The 21,780-nt window shown below is 42.4% G+C and overlaps 1 protein-coding gene across 1 annotated transcript in view; it reads right to left on the bottom strand.

Moving 5' to 3' along the window:
• Positions 1–7,769: 7,769 nt before the first annotated feature.
• LOC129827410 (BTB/POZ domain-containing protein KCTD16-like) overlaps positions 7,770–21,780 on the bottom strand; it is a 52,516-nt gene continuing 38,505 nt past the window's right edge. Inside the window, exons 2-3 of the mRNA XM_055888232.1 lie at positions 8,163–8,381; positions 7,770–8,034 (exon numbers count right to left, since the gene is read on the bottom strand). Of these exons, the coding sequence (XP_055744207.1) occupies positions 7,790–8,034; positions 8,163–8,381 (464 nt within the window). The 3' untranslated portion in view covers positions 7,770–7,789. The remainder of the gene's footprint in view (positions 8,035–8,162; positions 8,382–21,780) is intronic.

Raw genomic sequence — 21,780 nt, forward strand, 5'->3', positions numbered from 1 at the left:
TTTATTGAGTAGGGTTTTGGAGGCTATTTTGTAAATGACTTCACCGAAGTCGAGGATTGGTAGGATGGTCAGTTTTACAAGGGTATGTTTGGCAGCATGAGTGAAGGATGCTTTGTTGCGGAATAGGAAGCCGATTCTAGATTTAACTTTGGATTGGAGATGCTTGATGTGAGTCTGGAAGGAGAGTTTACAGTCTAACCAGACACCTAGGTATTTGTAGTTGTCCACATATTCTAAGTCAGAGCCGTCCAGAGTAGTGATGTTGGACAGGCGGACAGGTGCAGGCAGCGATCGGTTGAAGAGCATGCATTTAGTTTTACTTGTATTTAAGAGCAATTGGAGGCCACGGAAGGAGAGTTGTGTAAAGTACTTGTGTAAAGCAAAGTAAATGTTCTAACTGACTTGCCAAAACTATAGTTTGTTAACAAGAAATGTGTGGAGTTGTTGAAAAACAAGTTTTAATGACTCCAACGTAAGTGTATGTAAACTTCCGACTTCAACTGTAAGTATATTTAGAACCAAATACTTTTAGACTTTTACTCAAGTCGTATTTTACTGGGTGACGTCCAGTTTTATCTATACTTTTACTCAAGTATGACAATTGGGTACTTTTTCCACCACTGCTTGTATACTACACAGTCCAGCTTGTAGACTACACAGTCCAGCTTGTATACTACGCAGTCCAGCTTGAATACTACACAGTCCAGCTTGTATACTACGCAGTCCAGCTTGAGTACTACACAGTCCAGCTTGAATACTACGCAGTCCAGCTTGAATACTACACAGTCCAGCTTGAATACTACACAGTCCAGCTTGAATACTACACAGTCCAGCTTGGATACTACACAGTCTAGCTTGTTTGCCCTTTAGTAGGCTAGCAACAAAACTTGAACTATCAAGACCCAGCAGTATACCTTCAGTTCATAAGACTATGGAAAGACTGTTATTCTGTACTATAGGTCTATACATTACCCAGTATTGGAAATACAGTTTTTCTGTACTGTAGTCTTATGCATTACCCAGTATTGGAAATACAGTTTTTCTGTACTGTAGTCTTATACATTACCCAGTATTGGAAATACAGTTTTTCTGTACTGTAGTCTTATGCATTACCCAGTATTGGAAATAGAGTTTTTCTGTACTGTAGTCTTATGCATTACCCAGTATTGGAAATACAGTTTTTCTGTACTGTAGTCTTATGCATTACCCAGTATTGGAAATACAGTTTTTCTGTACTGTAGTCTTATACATTACCCAGTATTGGAAATACAGTTTTTCTGTACTGTAGTCTTATGCATTACCCAGTATTGGAAATAGAGTTTTTCTGTACTGTAGTCTTATGCATTACCCAGTATTGGAAATAGAGTTTTTCTGTACTGTAGTCTTATGCATTACCCAGTATTGGAAATACAGTTTTTCTGTACTGTAGTCTTATACATTACCCAGTATTGGAAACACTGTTTTTCTGTACTGTAGTCTTATACATTACCCAGTATTGTGTGTCCTTTAGTAGCTACAAAACAAATAGTGTTGGAAGACAAACATCGTCATCGTTCCCCCAAGAGAGAGACAGTTCTTCATCCATCACACAAACACACGCACACACAAACACACACACACACACACACACGCACACACAAACACACGCACACACACACGCACACACAAACACACACACACGCTTCATCCATCACACAAACACACGCACACACACACAAACACACACACACGCTTCATCCATCACACACACTCTGTTTTTGGGGTTGTGGTTCTGTGGTCCCTGAGCATCTTCCTAAGCGGATGCAATGTGGTGACACTGCAGAATCTATTTCTAGCTGAAAATAGTTCTGTCCTATAACTGGGGCTTGTGAAGCAAAGCTATGACTACATCCCAAATGGCACCTTATTACCTATATAGTGAACAACCTTCTCTCTGGGTAAAAGTAGTGTACTATGAAGGGAATTGGGTATCGTTGGGGATGTTGTCATAGCTATGCTTCACAAGCCCCAGTTATAGGACAGAACTATTTTCAGCTAGAAATAGATTCTGCTGAAAAAAGAGAAGCCTACGTTTCTTCTTCACGTTTCTCTGAGAACCTCTCAACAGGAAGAGATCGATACATTAAGACATCAGCTTCTTCTTCACGTTTCTCTGAGAACCTCTCAACAGGAAGAGATCGATACATTAAGACATCAGCTTCTTCTTCACGTTTCTCTGAGAACCTCTCAACAGGAAGAGATCGATACATTAAGACATCAGCTTCTTCTTCACGTTTCTCTGAGAACCTCTCAACAGGAAGAGATCGATACATTAAGACATCAGCTTCTTCTTCACGTTTCTCTGAGAACCTCTCAACAGGAAGAGATCGATACATTAAGACATCAGCTTCTTCTTCACGTTTCTCTGAGAACCTCTCAACAGGAAGAGATCGATACATTAAGACATCAGCTTCTTCTTCACGTTTCTCTGAGAACCTCTCAACAGGAAGAGATCGATACATTAAGACATCGGCTTCTTCTTCACGTTTCTCTGAGAACCTCTCAACAGGAAGAGATCGATACATTAAGACATCAGGACTCTTTTCACTTCTTCTAAACTCAAAAATGTATGGCGAGAGTGCAAGACTAGGGAGTGTGGGAGGACCAAAGTAGTGGTCGTGTCTGAAAAGGTCCCCTATTCACTACGGTGCACTACTTTTTATGAGGACCAATAGGGCGTCGGTCCAAAGTAGTGCACTATATACATGGAATGTGTATAAGACGAGAAAAGGAGGATTTTTGACGGGAATCCAATGGAGCGACTTATCCCGAGAAATTAGGCAGAAACTCTCCAAACTCTGCCTCATTGTCAGGGAAGAAGCCTACTGAATCCTCTTTGGATAATTTCGTATCATCCCAAGCGAATAATATTTAATTCTGTCAACTCAACTCAGTGAGAGGGGTAGCATGAGGATCAGAGGGAATATAACTCTGTAAATAACTTCTGAAATAAATTAGACCTGTGCTGTGAAAAGACACCCTTTTGAGCAAATACTTTCGACAAGACTAGTCAACAATAGTGCACTACAGAGGGAATAGGGTGTCATAGTGCCCTATAGAGGGAATAGGGTGCCATAGTGCACTATAAACGGAATAGGGTTCCATTTCAGACCAAACCCTGTACTTATTTCATGTTTTGATCCTGGAAACACAACTGCACAGTCAACCGTTCAATCCAGTCAGCAACACTGTCAAAGAGTCAGAGTCCCACAAGTAATTGCATTTTCAACTCATTTAATAGATTTTTTTGCACACTTACAATCAGGGGGGGGGGGGGGGGGGGGGTCTTAGAATACCCATCAGCATTACGTTCTGCAGCCTACCTACACGTTTTCCTATGCTACACACACATGACATATTGACAAATTCAGACAAGAATGTTTACGATAGCAAATGGAAAATCTAGGCAGTGCCCTCATAGACGAAGTTGGCCTCACTCAGTCACCACGACATACAGTATTGGGTTGCGTCCCCAAATGGTGCCCTATTCCCTGTATATAGTGCACTACTTTTGAAAAGTAGTGCACTATATATAGGGAATATAATGCTACTTCGGATGCACAATTGGATTTATACACCACACATAATAAATGAACAGCATCTAATGATATGAGTCTCAGACCATATTACTGACACTATAGTCTAATGATATGAGTCTCAGACCATATTACTGACACTATAGTCTAATGATATGAGTCTCAGACCATATTACTGACACAATAGTCTAATGATAAGAGTCTCAGACCATATAACTGACACTATAGTCTAATGATATGAGTCTCAGACCATATTAATGACACAATAGTCTAATGATATGAGTCTCAGACCATATAACTGACACTATAGTCTAATGATATGAGTCTCAGACCATATTACTGACACTATAGTCTAATGATATGAGTCTCAGACCATATAACTGACACTATAGTCTAATGATATGAGTCTCAGACCATATTACTGACACTATAGTCTAATGATATGAGTCTCAGACCATATTACTGACACTATAGTCTAATGATATGAGTCTCAGACCATATTAATGACACTATAGTCTAATGATATGAGTCTCAGACCATATTACTGACACAATAGTCTAATGATATGAGTCTCAGACCATATTACTGACACAATAGTCTAATGATATGAGTCTCAGACCATATTAATGACACAATAGTCTAATGATATGAGTCTCAGACCATATTACTGACACAATAGTCTAATGATATGAGTCTCAGACCATATTACTGACACAATAGTCTAATGATATGAGTCTCAGACCATATTACTGACACTATAGTCTAATGATATGAGTCTCAGACCATATTACTGACACTATAGTCTAATGATATGAGTCTCAGACCATATTACTGACACAATAGTCTAATGATATGAGTCTCAGACCATATTACTGACACTATAGTCTAATGATATGAGTCTCAGACCATATTACTGACACAATAGTCTAATGATATGAGTCTCAGACCATATTACTGACACAATAGTCTAATGATATGAGTCTCAGACCATATTAATGACACAATAGTCTAATGATATGAGTCTCAGACCATATTACTGACACAATAGTCTAATGATATGAGTCTCAGACCATATTACTGACACAATAGTCTAATGATATGGGTCTCAGACCATATTAATGACACAATAGTCTAATGATATGAGTCTCAGACCATATAACTGACACTATAGTCTAATGATATGAGTCTCAGACCATATTAATGACACTATAGTCTAATGATATGAGTCTCAGACCATATTACTGACACTATAGTCTAATGATATGAGTCTCAGACCATATTGATGACACTATAGTCTAATGATATGAGTCTCAGACCATATTACTGACACAATAGTCTAATGATATGAGTCTCAGACCATATTACTGACACAATAGTCTAATGATATGAGTCTCAGACCATATTACTGACACAATAGTCTAATGATATGAGTCTCAGACCATATTACTGACACAATAGTCTAATGATATGAGTCTCAGACCATATTACTGACACTATAGTCTAATGATATGAGTCTCAGACCATATTACTGACACTATAGTCTAATGATATGAGTCTCAGACCATATTAATGACACTATAGTCTAATGATATGAGTCTCAGACCATATTACTGACACAATAGTCTAATGATATGAGTCTCAGACCATATTAATGACACTATAGTCTAATGATATGAGTCTCAGACCATATTACTGACACAATAGTCTAATGATATGAGTCTCAGACCATATTACTGACACTATAGTCTAATGATATGAGTCTCAGACCATATTACTGACACTATAGTCTAATGATATGAGTCTCAGACCATATTAATGACACTATAGTCTAATGATATGAGTCTCAGACCATATTACTGACACAATAGTCTAATGATATGAGTCTCAGACCATATTAATGACACTATAGTCTAATGATATGAGTCTCAGACCATATTACTGACACAATAGTCTAATGATATGAGTCTCAGACCATATTACTGACACTATAGTCTAATGATATGAGTCTCAGACCATATTACTGACACAATAGTCTAATGATATGAGTCTCAGACCATATTACTGACACAATAGTCTAATGATATGAGTCTCAGACCATATTACTGACACTATAGTCTAATGATATGAGTCTCAGACCATATAACTGACACTATAGTCTAAGGATATGAGTCTCAGACCATATTACTGACACAATAGTCTAATGATATGAGTCTCAGACCATATTACTGACACAATAGTCTAATGATATGAGTCTCAGACCATATAACTGACACTATAGTCTAATGATATGAGTCTCAGACCATATTACTGACACAATAGTCTTCTAGGGTGAAATGACATGCAGTGGCGTCGTTGTAGTACCTTAAAGAGATGTGACATCTTCTGTGATGGGTCTGCCTGACACAGAACCACAGAAACATTCTGATACATCCACAGGCATAGTGCTCTCCTTCTGTCCAGAATCCATACAAACTCACACGTCCATAGAAAACCCTTCAACTGTGGCTGCTAACTCGTTCCATATCAAGCACTAGCTAGCTGTAACTGAACGTGTGGGATGGAGCTTGTGATGAGGATGGATATTTGAGCTGGTTACGGTGTATCCCACTGCCCCTGAGGTTGGTTCTTGGCTTGAACAGGTGAAATAGCCTTTAGCTCAACAGGCTAATCATGACTTTCCCCACAGGGAGTGTGGCTATAGTGTCCCTTGCAGTGACCGGGATTTGAACAGCAACAGGAGTGACCTGGTTGACACATGTGCATATCACAAAAAAGACACTGTGCACACATCACAAACCCTTGACAAATGTGGCCTCGTTTTGTGCTAGATTCACTGTGCTCTGCTATACATGCTGGCAATACAGTGTCCTTGATTTCTTCAATTTCTCTAATATAGTACATGATTGTCTTTGAGAGTGTTGCAGTCTGTTAGTTTTTAGCGAATACCCTGCAAGGAAATTGAGCCCTCCCTCTTTTTTTTCTCTCTTCCTGTGCCTTGTATATAGCCTGGTTGTTTTTATCGTGTTACTATTTCCTGTGTTACTTTTTTTGGATTGCCTACTTTTACCCCTACCCACATGTACATACTGTATTACCTCAATTACCTCAACGACCTCGTACCCCTGGGCATTGACTCAGTACTGGTACTCCTTGTATATAGTCTAGTAATTACCTCAACGACCTCATACCCCTGGGCATTGACTCAGTACTGGTACTCCTTGTATATAGTCTAGTAATTACCTCAACGACCTCATACCCCTGGGCATTGACTCAGTACTGGTACTCCTTGTATATAGTCTAGTAATTACCTCAACGACCTCATACCCCTGGACATTGACTCAGTACTGGTACTCCTTGTTTATAGGCTAGTAATTACCTCAACGACCTCATACCCCTGGGCATTGACTCAGTACTGGTACTCCTTGTATATAGTCTAGTAATTACCTCAACGACCTCATACCCCTGGACATTGACTCAGTACTGGTACTCCTTGTTTATAGGCTAGTAATTACCTCAACGACCTCATACCCCTGGACATTGACTCAGTACTGGTACTCCTTGTATATAGTCTAGTAATTACCTCAACGACCTCATACCCCTGGACATTGACTCAGTACTGGTACTCCTTGTATATAGTCTAGTAATTACCTCAACTACCTCGTACCCCTGGACATTGACTCAGTACTGGTACTCCTTGTTTATAGGCTCGTTATTGTTTTTATTGTGATACTATTTCCTTTTTTTGTGCAAATATTTGTCTTACTTTTTAACTCTGCCCTGTTGGGAATGGGCTATCTTTCTCCCTCCTTCCCTAACTCCCTGCCTCCCCCTCCCCTCCTTCCCCTCGTCCCTCCCTCCCCCTCCCCTCCTTCCCCTCCTCCCTCCCCCCCCTCCCCTCCTTCCCTAACTCCCTGCCTCCCTGCCTCCCCCTCCCCTCCTTCCCCTCCTCCCTCCCTCCCCCTCCCCTCCTTCCCCTCCTCCCCCCCCCCTCCCCTCCTTCCCTAACTCCCTGCCTCCCTCCCTCCCCCTCCCCTCCTTCCCTAACTCCCTCCCTCCCTCCCCCTCCCCTCCATCCCTAACTCCCTCCCTCCCTCCTCCCTAACTCCCTCCCCCCCCCCCCTTCCCCTCCTCCCTCCCTTCCTCCCCCTCCCCTCCTTCCCCTCCTCCCTCCCTCCCCCTCCCCTCCTTCTCTTTCCCTCCCTCCCTCCTTCCCCTTAGAGACGGTACTTTCTCAGCAGCTCTTGTTGCCACATGTACTTCCTCTCGGGGAAGCGGTCAGGAATCCTGATCCTGTGGAAGTCCTGGATGCACCTCTCCAGCTCCTGCTCCGGTGTTAACTTCTCCTTGTTGGCTTTCCTCTTGGCTGCAGCCTCCCGGTGGTCCCTGATCCCCATGGTCCTCACACGGAGCAGGTCCGTCTTCCTCCTCATCTCCGACGGCTGGAGCAGCTGAACGGGACCTATATTGAGGAGGGGGAGGAGAAGAAGAAGAAGAGATTTTATTTGACAGACGCCTTTCAAAACACCCAAGGTCACCCAAGGGGAAAGGTGTAAAACAGGAGGTACAAGAGGAGAGGTACACCCACACCTTTCTTCAGTGGCCGTTCCAGGGTCTGGGCGATGGGGTGAGGCTGTCGGCTGACGGAACCACAGATGACAGTGCCCTGAGGGGAGCTGGCTTCTGATTGGGTTTCGGAGCAGGAAGTAGAGAGCTCGTTCAAAGAAGTGCCGCTCTCTCCCTCACGCTCGCTCCTGTGGCTCTTGCAGCAGCAGTCGCAGTGGGACGAAGACCACCTGGATGGGCCACCTGGAGAAGACACGTATGTAGACACACACACAACATGGAGTTTCATCTTGAATGACACCTGATTTCCATAACTGAAGTGACAAAAGAAGATAGAGACTGCAGGTTATAGTTCACAAATGACTCACATGTTGAATTCATCAATTATCTTTTTAGGGATAGGGGGCAGCATTTTCACTTTGGATGAATAGCGTGCCCAGAGTGAACTGCCTCCTACTCTCTCCCAGATGCTAATATATGCATAATATTATTACTATTGGATATAAAACACTCTGAAGTTTCTAAAACTGTTTGAATGATGTCTGTGAGTATAAGAGAACTCATACGGCAGGCAAAAACCTGAGAAAAAATCCAAACAGGAAGTGAGAATTCTGAGGCTGGTCGATTTTCAACTCATCGCCTATTGAAATCCCAGTAAGATATGGATCTGTTTGCACTTCCTACGCCTTCCACTAGATGTCAACAGTATGTAGAACGTTGAATGAAGCCTCTACTGTGATGTGGGGCCGGATGGGAACTGTTTGAGTTAATGGTCTGGCAGAGTGACAGTTCCTGGTCACGCGCATTCCAAGTGATATCGACTTGCGTTCCAATACTTCTGTAGACACAAAGGAATTCTCCGGTTGGAACGTTATTGAATATTTATGATAGCAACATCCTGAAGATTGATTCTCTACTTAGTTTGACAAGTTTATTTGACCTGTAATATAACTTTTTGAAGTTTTCGTCAGACTTTCGCCTGGACCTGCGCGAGCGTTTGGACATGTGTACTAAACGTGCTAGCAAAGGTAGCTACTTGGACATAAGTAATGTACATTACCGAACAAAACAACAATTTATTGTGGAACTAGGATTCCTGGGAGTACATTCTGATGATGATCATCAAAGGTAAGGGAATATTTATGATGTAATTTCATATTTCTGTTGACTCCAACATGGCGGAGAAATGTTGTTTATATCTGAGCGCCGTCTCAGATTATTGCATGGTGTGCTTTTTCCGTAAAGTTTTTTTGAAATCTGACACAGCGGTTGCATTAAGAACAAGTGTATCTTTAATTCTATGTAAAACATGTATCTTTAATCAAAGTTTATGATGAGAATTTCTGTTATTTGATGTGGCTCTCTGCAATTTCTCCGAATATTTTGGAGGCATTTCTAAACATGGTAAACTGTAAACTGAGATTTTTGGATATAAATATGCACATTATCGAACAAAACATAAATGTATTGTGTAACATGATGTCCTATGAGTGTCATCTGATGAAGATCATCAAAGGTTAGTGATTAATTTTATCTCTATTTCTGATTTTTGTGACTCATCTTTGGCTGGGAAAATGGCTGTGTGTTTTTTGGACTTGGCGGTGATCTAACATAATCATATGTTGTGTTTTCGCTGTAAAACATTTTTTAAATCGGACGTGATGGGTAGATTAACAAGATGTTTATCTTTCATTTGCTGTATTGGACTTGTTAATGTGTGAAAGTTACATATTTCGGAAAAATATTTTTGAATTTCCCGCGCTGCCTTTTCAGCGGAATGTTGTCAGGGGTTCCGCTAGCGGAACGCATGTCCTAGAAAGGTTATCATAGATGTGAATAAATTGCAGTGACAAGGGAATCCTCACACAATACGTCATTATTAGCTAACGCTCTCTCGGCCTACACTGAGATGTATAATCAAACAGACCAGTTACTGAACAGACAAACCCTGACAAATGACCATAGCCCAATGTCATCTTCCACAGAATGCAGCATCACTGACCTTTCATTACTGAGCCTCTTTGTGTGTGTGTGTGTGTGTGTGTGTGTGTGTGTGTGTGTGTGTGTGTGTGTGTGTGTGTGTGTGTGTGTGTGTGTGTGTGTGTGTGTGTGTGTGTGTGTGTGTGTGTGTGTGTGTGTGTGTGTGTCTCTCTGATGGATGAAGTATACATGACTAAAAGTATTTGGACACCTGCTTGTCGAACATCAATCAATCAAATGTATTTATAAAGCCCTTCTTACATCAGCCGATGTCACAAAGTGCTATACTGAAACCCAGCCTAAAACCCCAAACACCAAGCAATGCAGAGGTAGAAGCACGCTGGCTAGGAAAAACTCCCTAGAAAGGCAGGAACCTTAGGAAGAAACCTAGCGAGGAACCAGGCTCTGAGGGGTGGCCAGTCCTCTTCTGGCTGTGCCGGGTGGATATTATAACAGTACATGGCCAAGATGTTCAAACGTTCATAGATGACCAACAGGGTCAAATAATAATAATCACAGTGGTTGTAGAGGGTGCAACAGGCCAACTCCTCAGGAGTAAATGTCAGTTGGCTTTTCATAGCCGATCATTCAGAGTTAGAGACAGCAGGTGCTGTAGAGAGAGAGAGAGTCGAAAACAGCAGGTCCGGGACAAGGTAGCATGTCCGGTGAACAGGTCAGGGTTCCATAGCCGCAGGCAAAACAGTTGAAACTGGAGGCCAGGTAGTCCTGAGGCATGGTCCTAGGGCTCAGGTCCTCCGAAAAGAAAGAAAGGAAGAAAGAAAGAAAGAAAGAAAGAAAGAAAGAAAGAAAGAACTAGAGTGAGCATACTTAAATTCACACAGGACACTGGATAAGACAGGAGAAATACTCTAGATATAACAGACTGACCCTAGCCCCCCAACACGTAAACTATTGTATCATAAATACTGGAGGCTGAGACAGGAAGGGTCGAGAGACACTGTGGCCCCATCCGATAATACCCCCGGACAGGGCCAAACAGGAAGGATATAACCCCACCGACTTTGCCAAAGCACAGCCCCCACACCACTAGAGGGATATCTTCAACCACCAACTTACCATCCTGAGACAAGGCCGAGTATAGCCCACAAAGATCTCCGCCACGGCACAACCCAAGGGAGGGCGCCAACCCGGACAGGAAGATCACGTCAGTGACTCAACAGGATAGGCAGACCATTCCATAAAAATGGAGCTCTATAGGAGAAAGCCCTGCCTCCAGCTGTTTGCTTAGAAATTCTAGGGACAGTAAGGAGGCCTGCATCTTGTGACCGTAGTGTACGTGTAGGTATGTACGGCAGAACCAAATCGGAAAGATAGGTAGGAGCAAGCCCATGTAATGCTTTGTAGGTTAGCAGTATAACCTTGAAATCAGCCCTAGCCTTAACAGGAAGCCAGTGTGGAGAGGCTAGCATTGGAGTAATATGATCAAATTTTTGGGTTCTAGTCAAGATTCTAGCTGCCGTGTTGAGCACTATCTGAAGTTTATTTCGTGCTTTATCCAGGTAGCCGGAAAGTAGTGCATTGCAGTAGTCTAATCTAGTGACAAAAGCATGGATAATTTTTTTCTGCATCATTTTTAGACAGAAAGTTTCTGATTTTTGCAATGTTACGTAGATGGAATAAAGCTGTCCTTGAAACAGTCTTGATATGCTTGTCAAAAGAGGGATCAGGGTCCAGAATAACGCCGAGGTCCTTCATAGTTTTATTTGAGACGACTGTACAACCATCAAGATTAATTGTCAGATCCAACAGAAGATCTCTTTGTTTCCTGGGACCTATAACTGGCATCTCTGTTTTGAGTTTAAAAGTAAAAAATGTGCCGCCATCCACTTCCTTATGTCTGAAACGCACGCTTCCAGGGAGGGAAATTTTGGGGCTTCACCATGTTTCATCAAAATGTACAGAAGTGTATCGTTCTGGAGCAGTGAAAGTTAGCAGTGAAAGTTAACATTATGTTTACGAATGACATCACCAAGAGGTCAAATATATAGTGAAAACAATAATGGTCCTAAAACGGAACCTTGAGGAACACCGAAATGTACAGTTGATTTGTCAGAGGACAAACCATCCACAGAGACCTCTTTACCGACAGATAAGATCTAAACCAGGCCAGAACTTGTACGTGTAGACCAATTTGGGTTTCCAATCTCTCCAATAGAATGTGGCGACCAATGGTATCAAAAGCAGCACTAAGGTCTAGGAGCACGAGGACAGATGCAGAGCCCCGGTCTGACGCCATTAAAAGGTCATTCATGAGTGCAGTCTCAGTGCTATGATGGGGTCTAAAACCAGACTGAAGCGGTTCGTATACATTCTTTGTCTTCAGGAAGGCAGTGAGTTGCTGCGCAACAGCTTTTTCCAAAAATTTGCATCTAGGGGATTACGTAAGGTTTAATTTAGTTCCTCGGTTAGCTGGTTAACCAATTTTTGTACTCTAACGTCCTTGGGTAGGTGGATGGAGTCTGGAAGGGCATCTTGGAATCTTTAGGTTGTCTGAGAATTTATGGCACGGTTTTTGATGATCCTTGGTTGGGGTCTGAGCAGATTATTTGTTGTGATTGCAAATGTAATAAAATGGTGGTCCGATAGTCCAGGATGAGGAAAAACATTAAATCCACAATATTTATTCCACGGATCAAAACTAGGTCCAGAGTATGACTGTGGCACTGAGTAGGTCCGGAGACATGTTGGACAAAACCCGATGATGGCTCCGAAAGCCTTTTGGAGTGGGTCTGTGGACTTTTAAATGTGAATATTAAAGTCACCAAAAATTTGAATATTTTCTGCCATGACTACAAGGTCCGATAGGAAATCAGGGAACTCAGTGTACGCTGTATATGGCCCAGGCGGCCTGTAAACAGTAGCTATAAAAAGGGATTGAGTAGGCTGCATAGATTTCATGACTAGAAGCTCAAAAGACAAAAACGCAGTAATTCTGGGGAGGTAAATTGAAATTTGCTATTGTAAATGTTAGCAACACCTCTGCCTTTGCAGGATGCGTGGGGGATATGGTCACTAGTGTAACCAGGTGGTGAGGCCTCATTTAACACAGTTAATTCATCAGGCTTAAGCCATGTTTCAGGTAGGCCAATCACATTAAGATTATGATCAGTAATGATCAGTTCATTGAATATAACTGCCTTGGCCAGTGAGGGATCTAACATTAAGTAGCCCTATTTTGAGATGTGAGATATCACAATCTCTTTCAATAATGACAGGAATGGAGGAGGTCAATTATTCCAGTGAGATTGCTAACGTGAACACCGCCCTGTTTAGTTTTGCACAATCTAGATCGAGGCACAGACACAGTCTCAACGGGGATAGCTGAGCTGACTACACTGACTGTGCTAGTGGCAGACTCCACTAAGCTGGCAGGCTGGCTAACAGCCTGCTGCCTGGCCTGCACCCTATCTCATTGTGGAGCTAGAATCATGGGCATTAATATGGAGTTGGTCCCCCCGTTGCTGCTACAACAGCCTCCACTCTTCTGGGAAGGCATTCAACTAGATGTTGGAACATTTCTGGACTTGCTTAGGTCTGGCTCTCAGTCGGCATTCCAATACATTCCAAAGGTGTTCGTTGGTTCTTGAGGTCAGGGCTCTGTGCAGTCCAGGCAAGTTCTTCCACAACGATCCCGACAAAACATTTCTGTATGGACCTCGTTTTGTGCAGGGAGCATTGTCTTTCTGAAACAGAAAAGGGCCTTAACGCTGTAGCGTTAGGATTTCCCTTCACTGGAAGTAAGGGGCCCGAACCATGAAAAACAGCCCCAGACCATTATTCCTCCTCCATCAAACTTTACAGTTGACAGGATGCATTGGGATAGGTAGCTTTCTCCTGGCATCCGCCAAATCCAGATTAGTCCGTCGGAGTGCCAAGGAGTGAAGCGTGATTCATCACTCCAGAGAACGCGTTTCCACTGCTCCAGAGTCCAATGGTGGCAAGCTTTATACCACTCCAGCCGACGCTTGGCATTGCTCATGGTTATCTTAGGCTTCAGAAAGTATTCAGACCCATTGACTTTTTCCACATTTTGTTACATTACAACCTTGTTCTAAAATTGATTAAATTGTTTTCTTTCCTCATCAATCTACACACAATACCCCACAAATAAAAACTGAAATATCACATTTAGATAAGTATTCAGACCCTTTACTCAGTACTTTGTTGAAGCACCTTTGGCAGCGATTACAGCCTCAAGTCTTCTTGGGTATGACGCTACAAGCTTGCCACACATGTATTTGGGGAGTTTCTCCCATTCTTCTTTGTAGATCCTCTCAAGCTCTGTCAGGTTGGATGGGGAGTGTTGCTGCACAGCTATTTTCAGGTCTCTCCAGAGATGTTCGATGGGGTTCAAGTCCGGGCTCTGACTGGGCCACTCAGAGACATTCAGAGACTTGTCCCAAAGCAATTCCTTCATTGTCTTGGCTGTGTGCTTAGGGTCGTTGTCCTGTTGGTAGGTGAACATTCGCCCCAGTCTGAGGTCCTGAGAACGCTAGAACAGGTTTTCATCAAGGATCTCTCCGTACTTTGCTCAGTTCATCTTTGCCTCGATTCTGACTAGTCTCCCAATCCCTGCCACTGAAAAACATTCCCACACCATGCTTCACCGTAGGGATAGTGCCAGGTTTCCTCCAGATGTGATGCTTGGCATTCAGGCAAAAGAGTTCAATCTTGGTTTCATCAGACCAGAGAATCTTGTTTCTAATAATGGGATCCTTAGCATAAAACAGAAGTAGGAGATAATGGGATCCTTAGCATAAAACAGAAGTAGGAGATAATGGGATCCTTAGCGGTAAACATACACACAACTACTACTACCAAGTTCACTGCCAGATACTTTTCTCCCAGAAGGGGAGTGGCACATGGAAGTGCTACTGTGATAATGAAGATGGTTTGCCTAAGAATACCACAACAATTACATTGTCTATGCTACATGTGTTTAAATTGTAAAGAAAGAAAATAGTTGGGCTATAAGAAATACTTTTTATTCAATGGGGTTAGGCAGAGCAGAGACGACACAATACTTTTCATTTCACCCAGACAACAATATAGCCTATTATTAAAGTACAGTATGTTTACAATATCATAAACAATAGAATTTTACACGTTCAAAATTACATTGTATATATTCAAATGGTTTAAGTGGGCCCTTGTGTCATGACAACAAGGTGAAGGTGCTCTCTACTCAAATGGCACAACAGAATCAATCAGATAGTCCAAAGCACAGCATATGGCACCCCTCTCGTCAAAGGACAAAGTAGAGGTGGAAACTGATGCTGCTGCAGCATTGCTCATCTTCACAGTAGAAACTGATGCTGCTGCAGCATTGCTCATCTTCACAGTAGAAACTGATGCTGCTGCAGCATTGCTCATCTTCACAGTAGAAACTGATGCTGCTGCAGCATTGCTCATCTTCACAGTAGAAACTGATGCTGCTGCAGCATCGCTCATCTTCACAGTAGAAACTGATGCTGCTGCAGCATCGCTCATCTTCACAGTAGAAACTGATGCTGCTGCAGCATTGCTCATCTTCACAATGGGAATCCAGTTGACATGGGTTTCTTGGTAGAGGTCAGCTGGTGAACCTACATAAACAAATGAAAAGCACACCTGATGTTAGTATATCACATCTTCAGGGCACCTAAACCATCAGGGCTCTTAAGTGTTTGGTTGTGTTTAATTCATTCAGGTGTTTTCGTGTCTATTGTTGGGCTGGAACAACCAATAGTCAACACAGCAGGTTATCCTATCCTTTTGAGGCCTTTGTCCTATGCTGTAATGTCCATACATTTTCCATCCTCTTATGAATAAAGTTCTCAACAAATGATTATTGTGTTATTATATGATAACCACTGGAGGTTTTGGGACAATATTGTCCTCCAGGCTATATGGACTTCATGTCTCCCCTTTCATGGTCATGGCTAGAAGGGATCCAGCTGTTGTCAAATTAACATCATATTTCTCATTTCGTAGCAGATTAGGAGAATTTACTCAGCAGGTTAGGAGAATTTACGTAGCAGGTTAGGGGATTTAGGTTAAGGTTTGGAAAAGGGTTAGGGTTAGCTAAAATGCAAAAAAAAAATACTTTTGACGTTAATTTGACAAAAGCTGGATCCCTTTTAGCCATGACCCCTTTTGGGCCTAGATTACATGGTTGCATTCAAGACAAGGTCATTTTTATTGATCTGTTGTCAGTGTCAGTAGAGTAGGCCTAGACTACAATCGTATTCAAAAAGATTATGCTAATATCTCCAGTCATATAAAGTGTAGTAGAATTGCATGAAATGTTTATTAAAATCCACATTTTTCCAGTGCAACGGAAAGAAACGTCTCTGCTATAGCCTATCATTCCTATGCCAATAGAGTTTATTAATAGCCTAAATTATCACTATCCAATCTTCTCATCACATTAGGAATAGTAGACTGCAAATGTGATAATAGAGACATGCAATCCTTTGTTATAATGGTGCATTTTTATGGTGGAAAAATTGCTTCCCCAAAACTTGAAACTCACGCAACGCATGCTAATAGCTAGACTACAAGCTATCTAGCTAGCTAATGTTGGCTAACTTACTGTAGTGTTGTTGTGTAACACCTGGCTAGCATAGCTAAACTAAACTCGAAATTGATCAGACTTGACTTACCAGTCAGTGATGAAATGATCGTAGCATTCCCTGTACTGACAGCTGTCTGGTTTCAGGTCTTGACGGGCAAAAAGGTTTCTTCGCTTTTCAGACAGTTCTTGAGACTTATCATATTGGTATCACCAATCGTGTTTCATGATTGCGGGGAATCTGTAAACATATGTTTATCCTGTTGTCTTTCCTGCCTTCTTAGAGCAGCCAAATACTCCACGGAAAATGACCATGGTGATGAATCAACTCGTTTTAGGCACTGTTATCATGCCGTTTGGGGTAGCCACTCGGCTGTTGTTGTCAGAAGAATAAACGCGGTGGTCTTCCAACATGGCCGCCAGGGGGCATCGTACATAATCTGCAAGCCCTAAAGGGTTCTACCTGGAACCACAAAGGGTTCTACCTGGAACCACAAAGGGTTCCACCTGGAACCAAAAAGGGTTCCACCTGGGGACAGCCGAAGAACCCTCTTGGAACCCTTTTTTCTATGAGTGTACATAGTGCACTACTTTTGACTATCTATAGGGAACGGTTTGCCATTTGGGACGAAACCTAAAACATCATTAATCTTGAGTGTTACACATGCAGTAGGAGCAGATTGAGGTTGCTGAGATGAAGGAGGAGTGAATTGTGTGGGTCAGAATGTCTTTTTGACCTGTTGTCAGTGAGGATTGATACGAGCAGTAAAACTGACAGTGGTTCAACTGCCTGTGGATATGCCCTTACACACACACGCACAAACACACTCACACATAGATACACACACAATCACACAAAGACACACACACAGGCTCTGGATATGCTCTGAATAGGATGTTTTTCAGTAGACGTCTTACCAAGATAAAATGTGGCAGTCTTCTGAACCTGACCAGCTAATGAAAGAAGGCGAAGGTGCTAGGAAGGTTAGGAGGAAAACAGAAAACTACGACTGGGAAGGGTAGGAGGAAAACAGAAGACTAGGAGTGGGAAGGTTAGGAGGAAAACAGAAGACTACGACTGGGAAGGTTAGGAGGAAAACAGAAGACTACGACTGGGAAGGTTAGGAGGAAAACAGAAGACTACGACGGTGAAGGTTAGGAGGAAAACAGAAGACTACGACTGGGAAGGTTAGGAGGAAAACAGAAGACTACGACTGGGGAGGTTAGAAGGAAAACAGAAGACTACGACTGGGAAGGTTAGGAGGAAAACAGAAGACTACGACTGGGAAGGTTAGAAGGAAAACAGAAGACTACGACTGGGAAGGTTAGGAGGAAAACAGAAGACTACAACTGGGAAGGTTAGGAGGAAAACAGAAGACTACGAATGGGAAGGTTAGGAGGAAAACAGAAGACTACGACTGGGAAGGTTAGGAAGAAAACAGAAGACTACGACTGGGAAGGTTAGGAGGAAAACAGAAGACTACGACTGGGAAGGTTAGGAGGAAAACAGAAGACTACGACTGGGAAGGTTAGGAGGGAAACAGAAGACTACGACTGGGAAGGTTAGGAGGAAAACAGAAGACTACAACTGGGAAGGTTAGGAGGAAAACAGAAGACTACAACTGGGAAGGTTGGGAGGAAAACAGAAGACTACAACTGGGAAGGTTAGGAGGAAAACAGAAGACTACGAATGGGAAGGTTAGGAGGAAAACAGAAGACTACGACTGGGAAGGTTAGGAGGAAAACAGAAGACTACGACTGGGAAGGTTAGGAGGAAAACAGAAGACTACAACTGGGAAGGTTAGGAGGAAAACAGAAGACTACGACTGGGAAGGTTAGGAGGAAAACAGAAGACTACGACTGGGAAGGTTAGGAGGAAAACAGAAGACTACGACTGGGAAGGTTAGGAGGAAAACAGAAGACTACGACTGGGAAGGTTAGGAGGAAAACAGAAGACTACGACTGGGAAGGTTAGGAGGAAAACAGAAGACTACGACTGGGAAGGTTAGGAGGAAAACAGAAGACTACGACTGGGAAGGTTAGGAGGAAAACAGAAGACTACGACTGGGAAGGTTAGGAGGAGAACAGAAGACTACGACTGGGAAGGTTTTGTTTTATATTCACTCATGTCTTCGAGGACCTTGTATCTCCCCTGAAGAAACACTTTCCATTTCAACTTTCCAAGTTCTGTTTTTTTATATCCTGGCTGGGAAGACATCCACACAGACTTCTCTCTGCTCTCCATGGCTTACACATATAAAACTATATTAAACAATAATAAAACTACTCAAGCATAGACAGTCTAAATGGACAAAAACCTCCTACATGTAATGGTTTTCCCAATATAAGGCTCTAGTCTCAACAGTAATAACGGTCTCACTAAGAGCAATCATTGGGCCATTACCTGCAGAGATCACATGCATACAGTTACTACATCCCAAATGGCACCCTATTCCCTACACAGTGCACTACTTTTGACCAGGGCCCATAGAGCTCTGGTCAAACGTAGTGCACTATGTATGGAATAGGGTGCCATTTGGGACGTGGGGAGTGTGTACACCAATTTATATGGAACAGGGAGCTTAGTTCAACCGGGATTTGAGCCTCTCAGCTTTTCACTGTAATTACAGCCTTATCTCTGCATGTTGATGTGATTGCATTAGTCTGATAGCGGAGAGAGAGCGAGACAGTGGCTAACAGCTTTTTAATGACTAATCCATGGCAGAGTCACAAATGGCACCCTATTTCCTATATAGTGCACTACTTTTGACCAGAGCCCTATGAGTCCAGCACTATAATAGGGAATAGGGTGCAATTTGGGACGGGGTCTGTGAGTAAAGAGGCAAATCAGACCACCTGCTCAGAAAGAGAATCAGACTGCATCGGGGGCTGTGCCCACCAACAACCAGGCATGATGGACGGATGGTGTTTTACAGGAGAGAGAGGATGCTGTTCCTGAAATGACGTGGGTTTTTTTCTGTAGTGTTAAAGGTTTGTTTCCATCATGAATTTTCTGTATAGAAAAGAAACCTTCAACAGTACAGAAAAAAACACGTAACTGCCCTGAAATGTCTATGATGCTATTATGGGTTTCTGGGAGAGTGAGAGAGAGAGATAGAATAAAGAGCAAAAACATATACATGATCAAATACAAATCCTAGAATCAACTATTAAAGACTACCAGAACCCAATGGATTCTCCAATTACCTTGAATGAGTTACAGGACAAAATAAAAACCCTCCAACCCAAAAAAGCCTGTGGTGTTGATGGTATCCTTAATGAAATGATCAAATATACAGACAACAAATTCCAAATGGCTATACTAAAACTCTTTAACATCGTCCTTAGCCCTGGCATCTTCCCCAATATTTGGAACCAAGGACTGATCACCCCAATCCACAAAAGTGGAGACAAATTTGACCCCATTAACTACCGTGGAATATGCGTCAACAGTAACCTTGGGAAAATACTCTGCATTATCATTAACAGCAGACTCGTACATTTCCTCAATGAAAACAATGTACTGAGCAAATGTCAAATTGGCTTTTTACCAAATTACCCTACAACAGACCATGTATTCACCCTACACACCCTAATTGACAACCAAACAAACCAAAACAAAGGCAAAGTCTTCTCATGCTTTGTTGATTTCAAAAAAGCCTTCGACTCAATTTGGTATGAGGGTCTGCTGTACAAATTGATGGAAAGTGGTGTTGGGGGTAAAACATACGACATTATAAAGTCCATGTACACAAACAACAAGTGTGCGGTTAAAATTGGCAAAAAACACACACATTTCTTCACACAGGGTCGTGGGGTGAGACAGGGATGCAGCTTAAGCCCCACCCTCTTCAACATATATATCAACGAATTGGCGCGGGCACTAGAACAGTCTCCAGCACCCGGCCTCACCCTACTAGAATCCGAAGTCAAATGTCTACTGTTTGCTGATGATATGGTGCTTCTGTCACCAACCAAGGAGGGCCTACAGCAGCACCTAGATCTTCTGCACAGATTCTGCCAGACCTAGGCCCTGACAGTAAATCTCAGTAAGACCAAAATAATGGTGTTCCAAAAAAGGTCCAGTCGCCAGGACCACAAACTCCATCTAGACACTGTTGCCCTAGAGCACACAAAAAACTATACATACCTCGGCCTAAACATCAGCACCACAGGTAACTTCCACAAAGCTGTGAACGATCTGAGAGACAAGGCAAGAAGGGCATTCTATGCCATCAAAAGGAACATATAATTCAACATACCAATTATGATCTGGCTAAAAATACTTGAATCAATCATAGAGCCCATTGCCCTTTATGGTTGTGAGGTCTGGCGTCCGCTCACCAACCAAGACTTCACAAAATGGGACAAACACCAAATTGAGACTCTGCATGCAGAATTCTGCAAAAATATCCTCAGTGTACAACGTAGAACACCAAATAATGCATGCAGAGCAGAATTAGGCCGATACCCACTAATTATCAAAATCCAGAAAAGAGCCGTTAAATTCTACAACCACCTAAAAGGAAGCGATTCCCAAACCTTCCATAACAAAGCCATCACCTACAAAGAGATGAATCTGGAGAAGAGTCCCCTAAGCAAGCTGGTCCTAGGGCTCTGTTCACAAACACAAACACACCCCACAGAGCCCCAGGACAACAGCACAATTAGATCCAACCAAATCATGACAAAACAAAAAGATAATTACTTGACACATTGGAAAGAATTAACAAAAATACAGAGCAAACTAGAATGCTATTTGGCCCTAAACAGAGAGTACACAGTGGCAGAATACCTGACCACTGTGACTGACCCAAACTTAAGGAAAGCTTTGACTATGTACAGACTCAGTGAGCATAGCCTTGCTATTGAGAAAGGCCGCCGTAGGCAGACATGGCTCTCAAGAGAAGACAGGCTATGTGCTCACTGCTCACAAAATGAGGTGGAAACTGAGCTGCACTTCCTAACCTCCTGCCAAAAGTATGACCATATTAGAGACACATATTTCCCTCAGATTACACAGACCCACAAAGAATTCGAAAACAAATCCAATTTTGATCAACTCCCATATCTACTGGGTGAAATTCC

This window comes from Salvelinus fontinalis, chromosome 29 (genome assembly GCF_029448725.1).
Source record: "Salvelinus fontinalis isolate EN_2023a chromosome 29, ASM2944872v1, whole genome shotgun sequence".
Taxonomy (NCBI): domain Eukaryota; kingdom Metazoa; phylum Chordata; class Actinopteri; order Salmoniformes; family Salmonidae; genus Salvelinus; species Salvelinus fontinalis.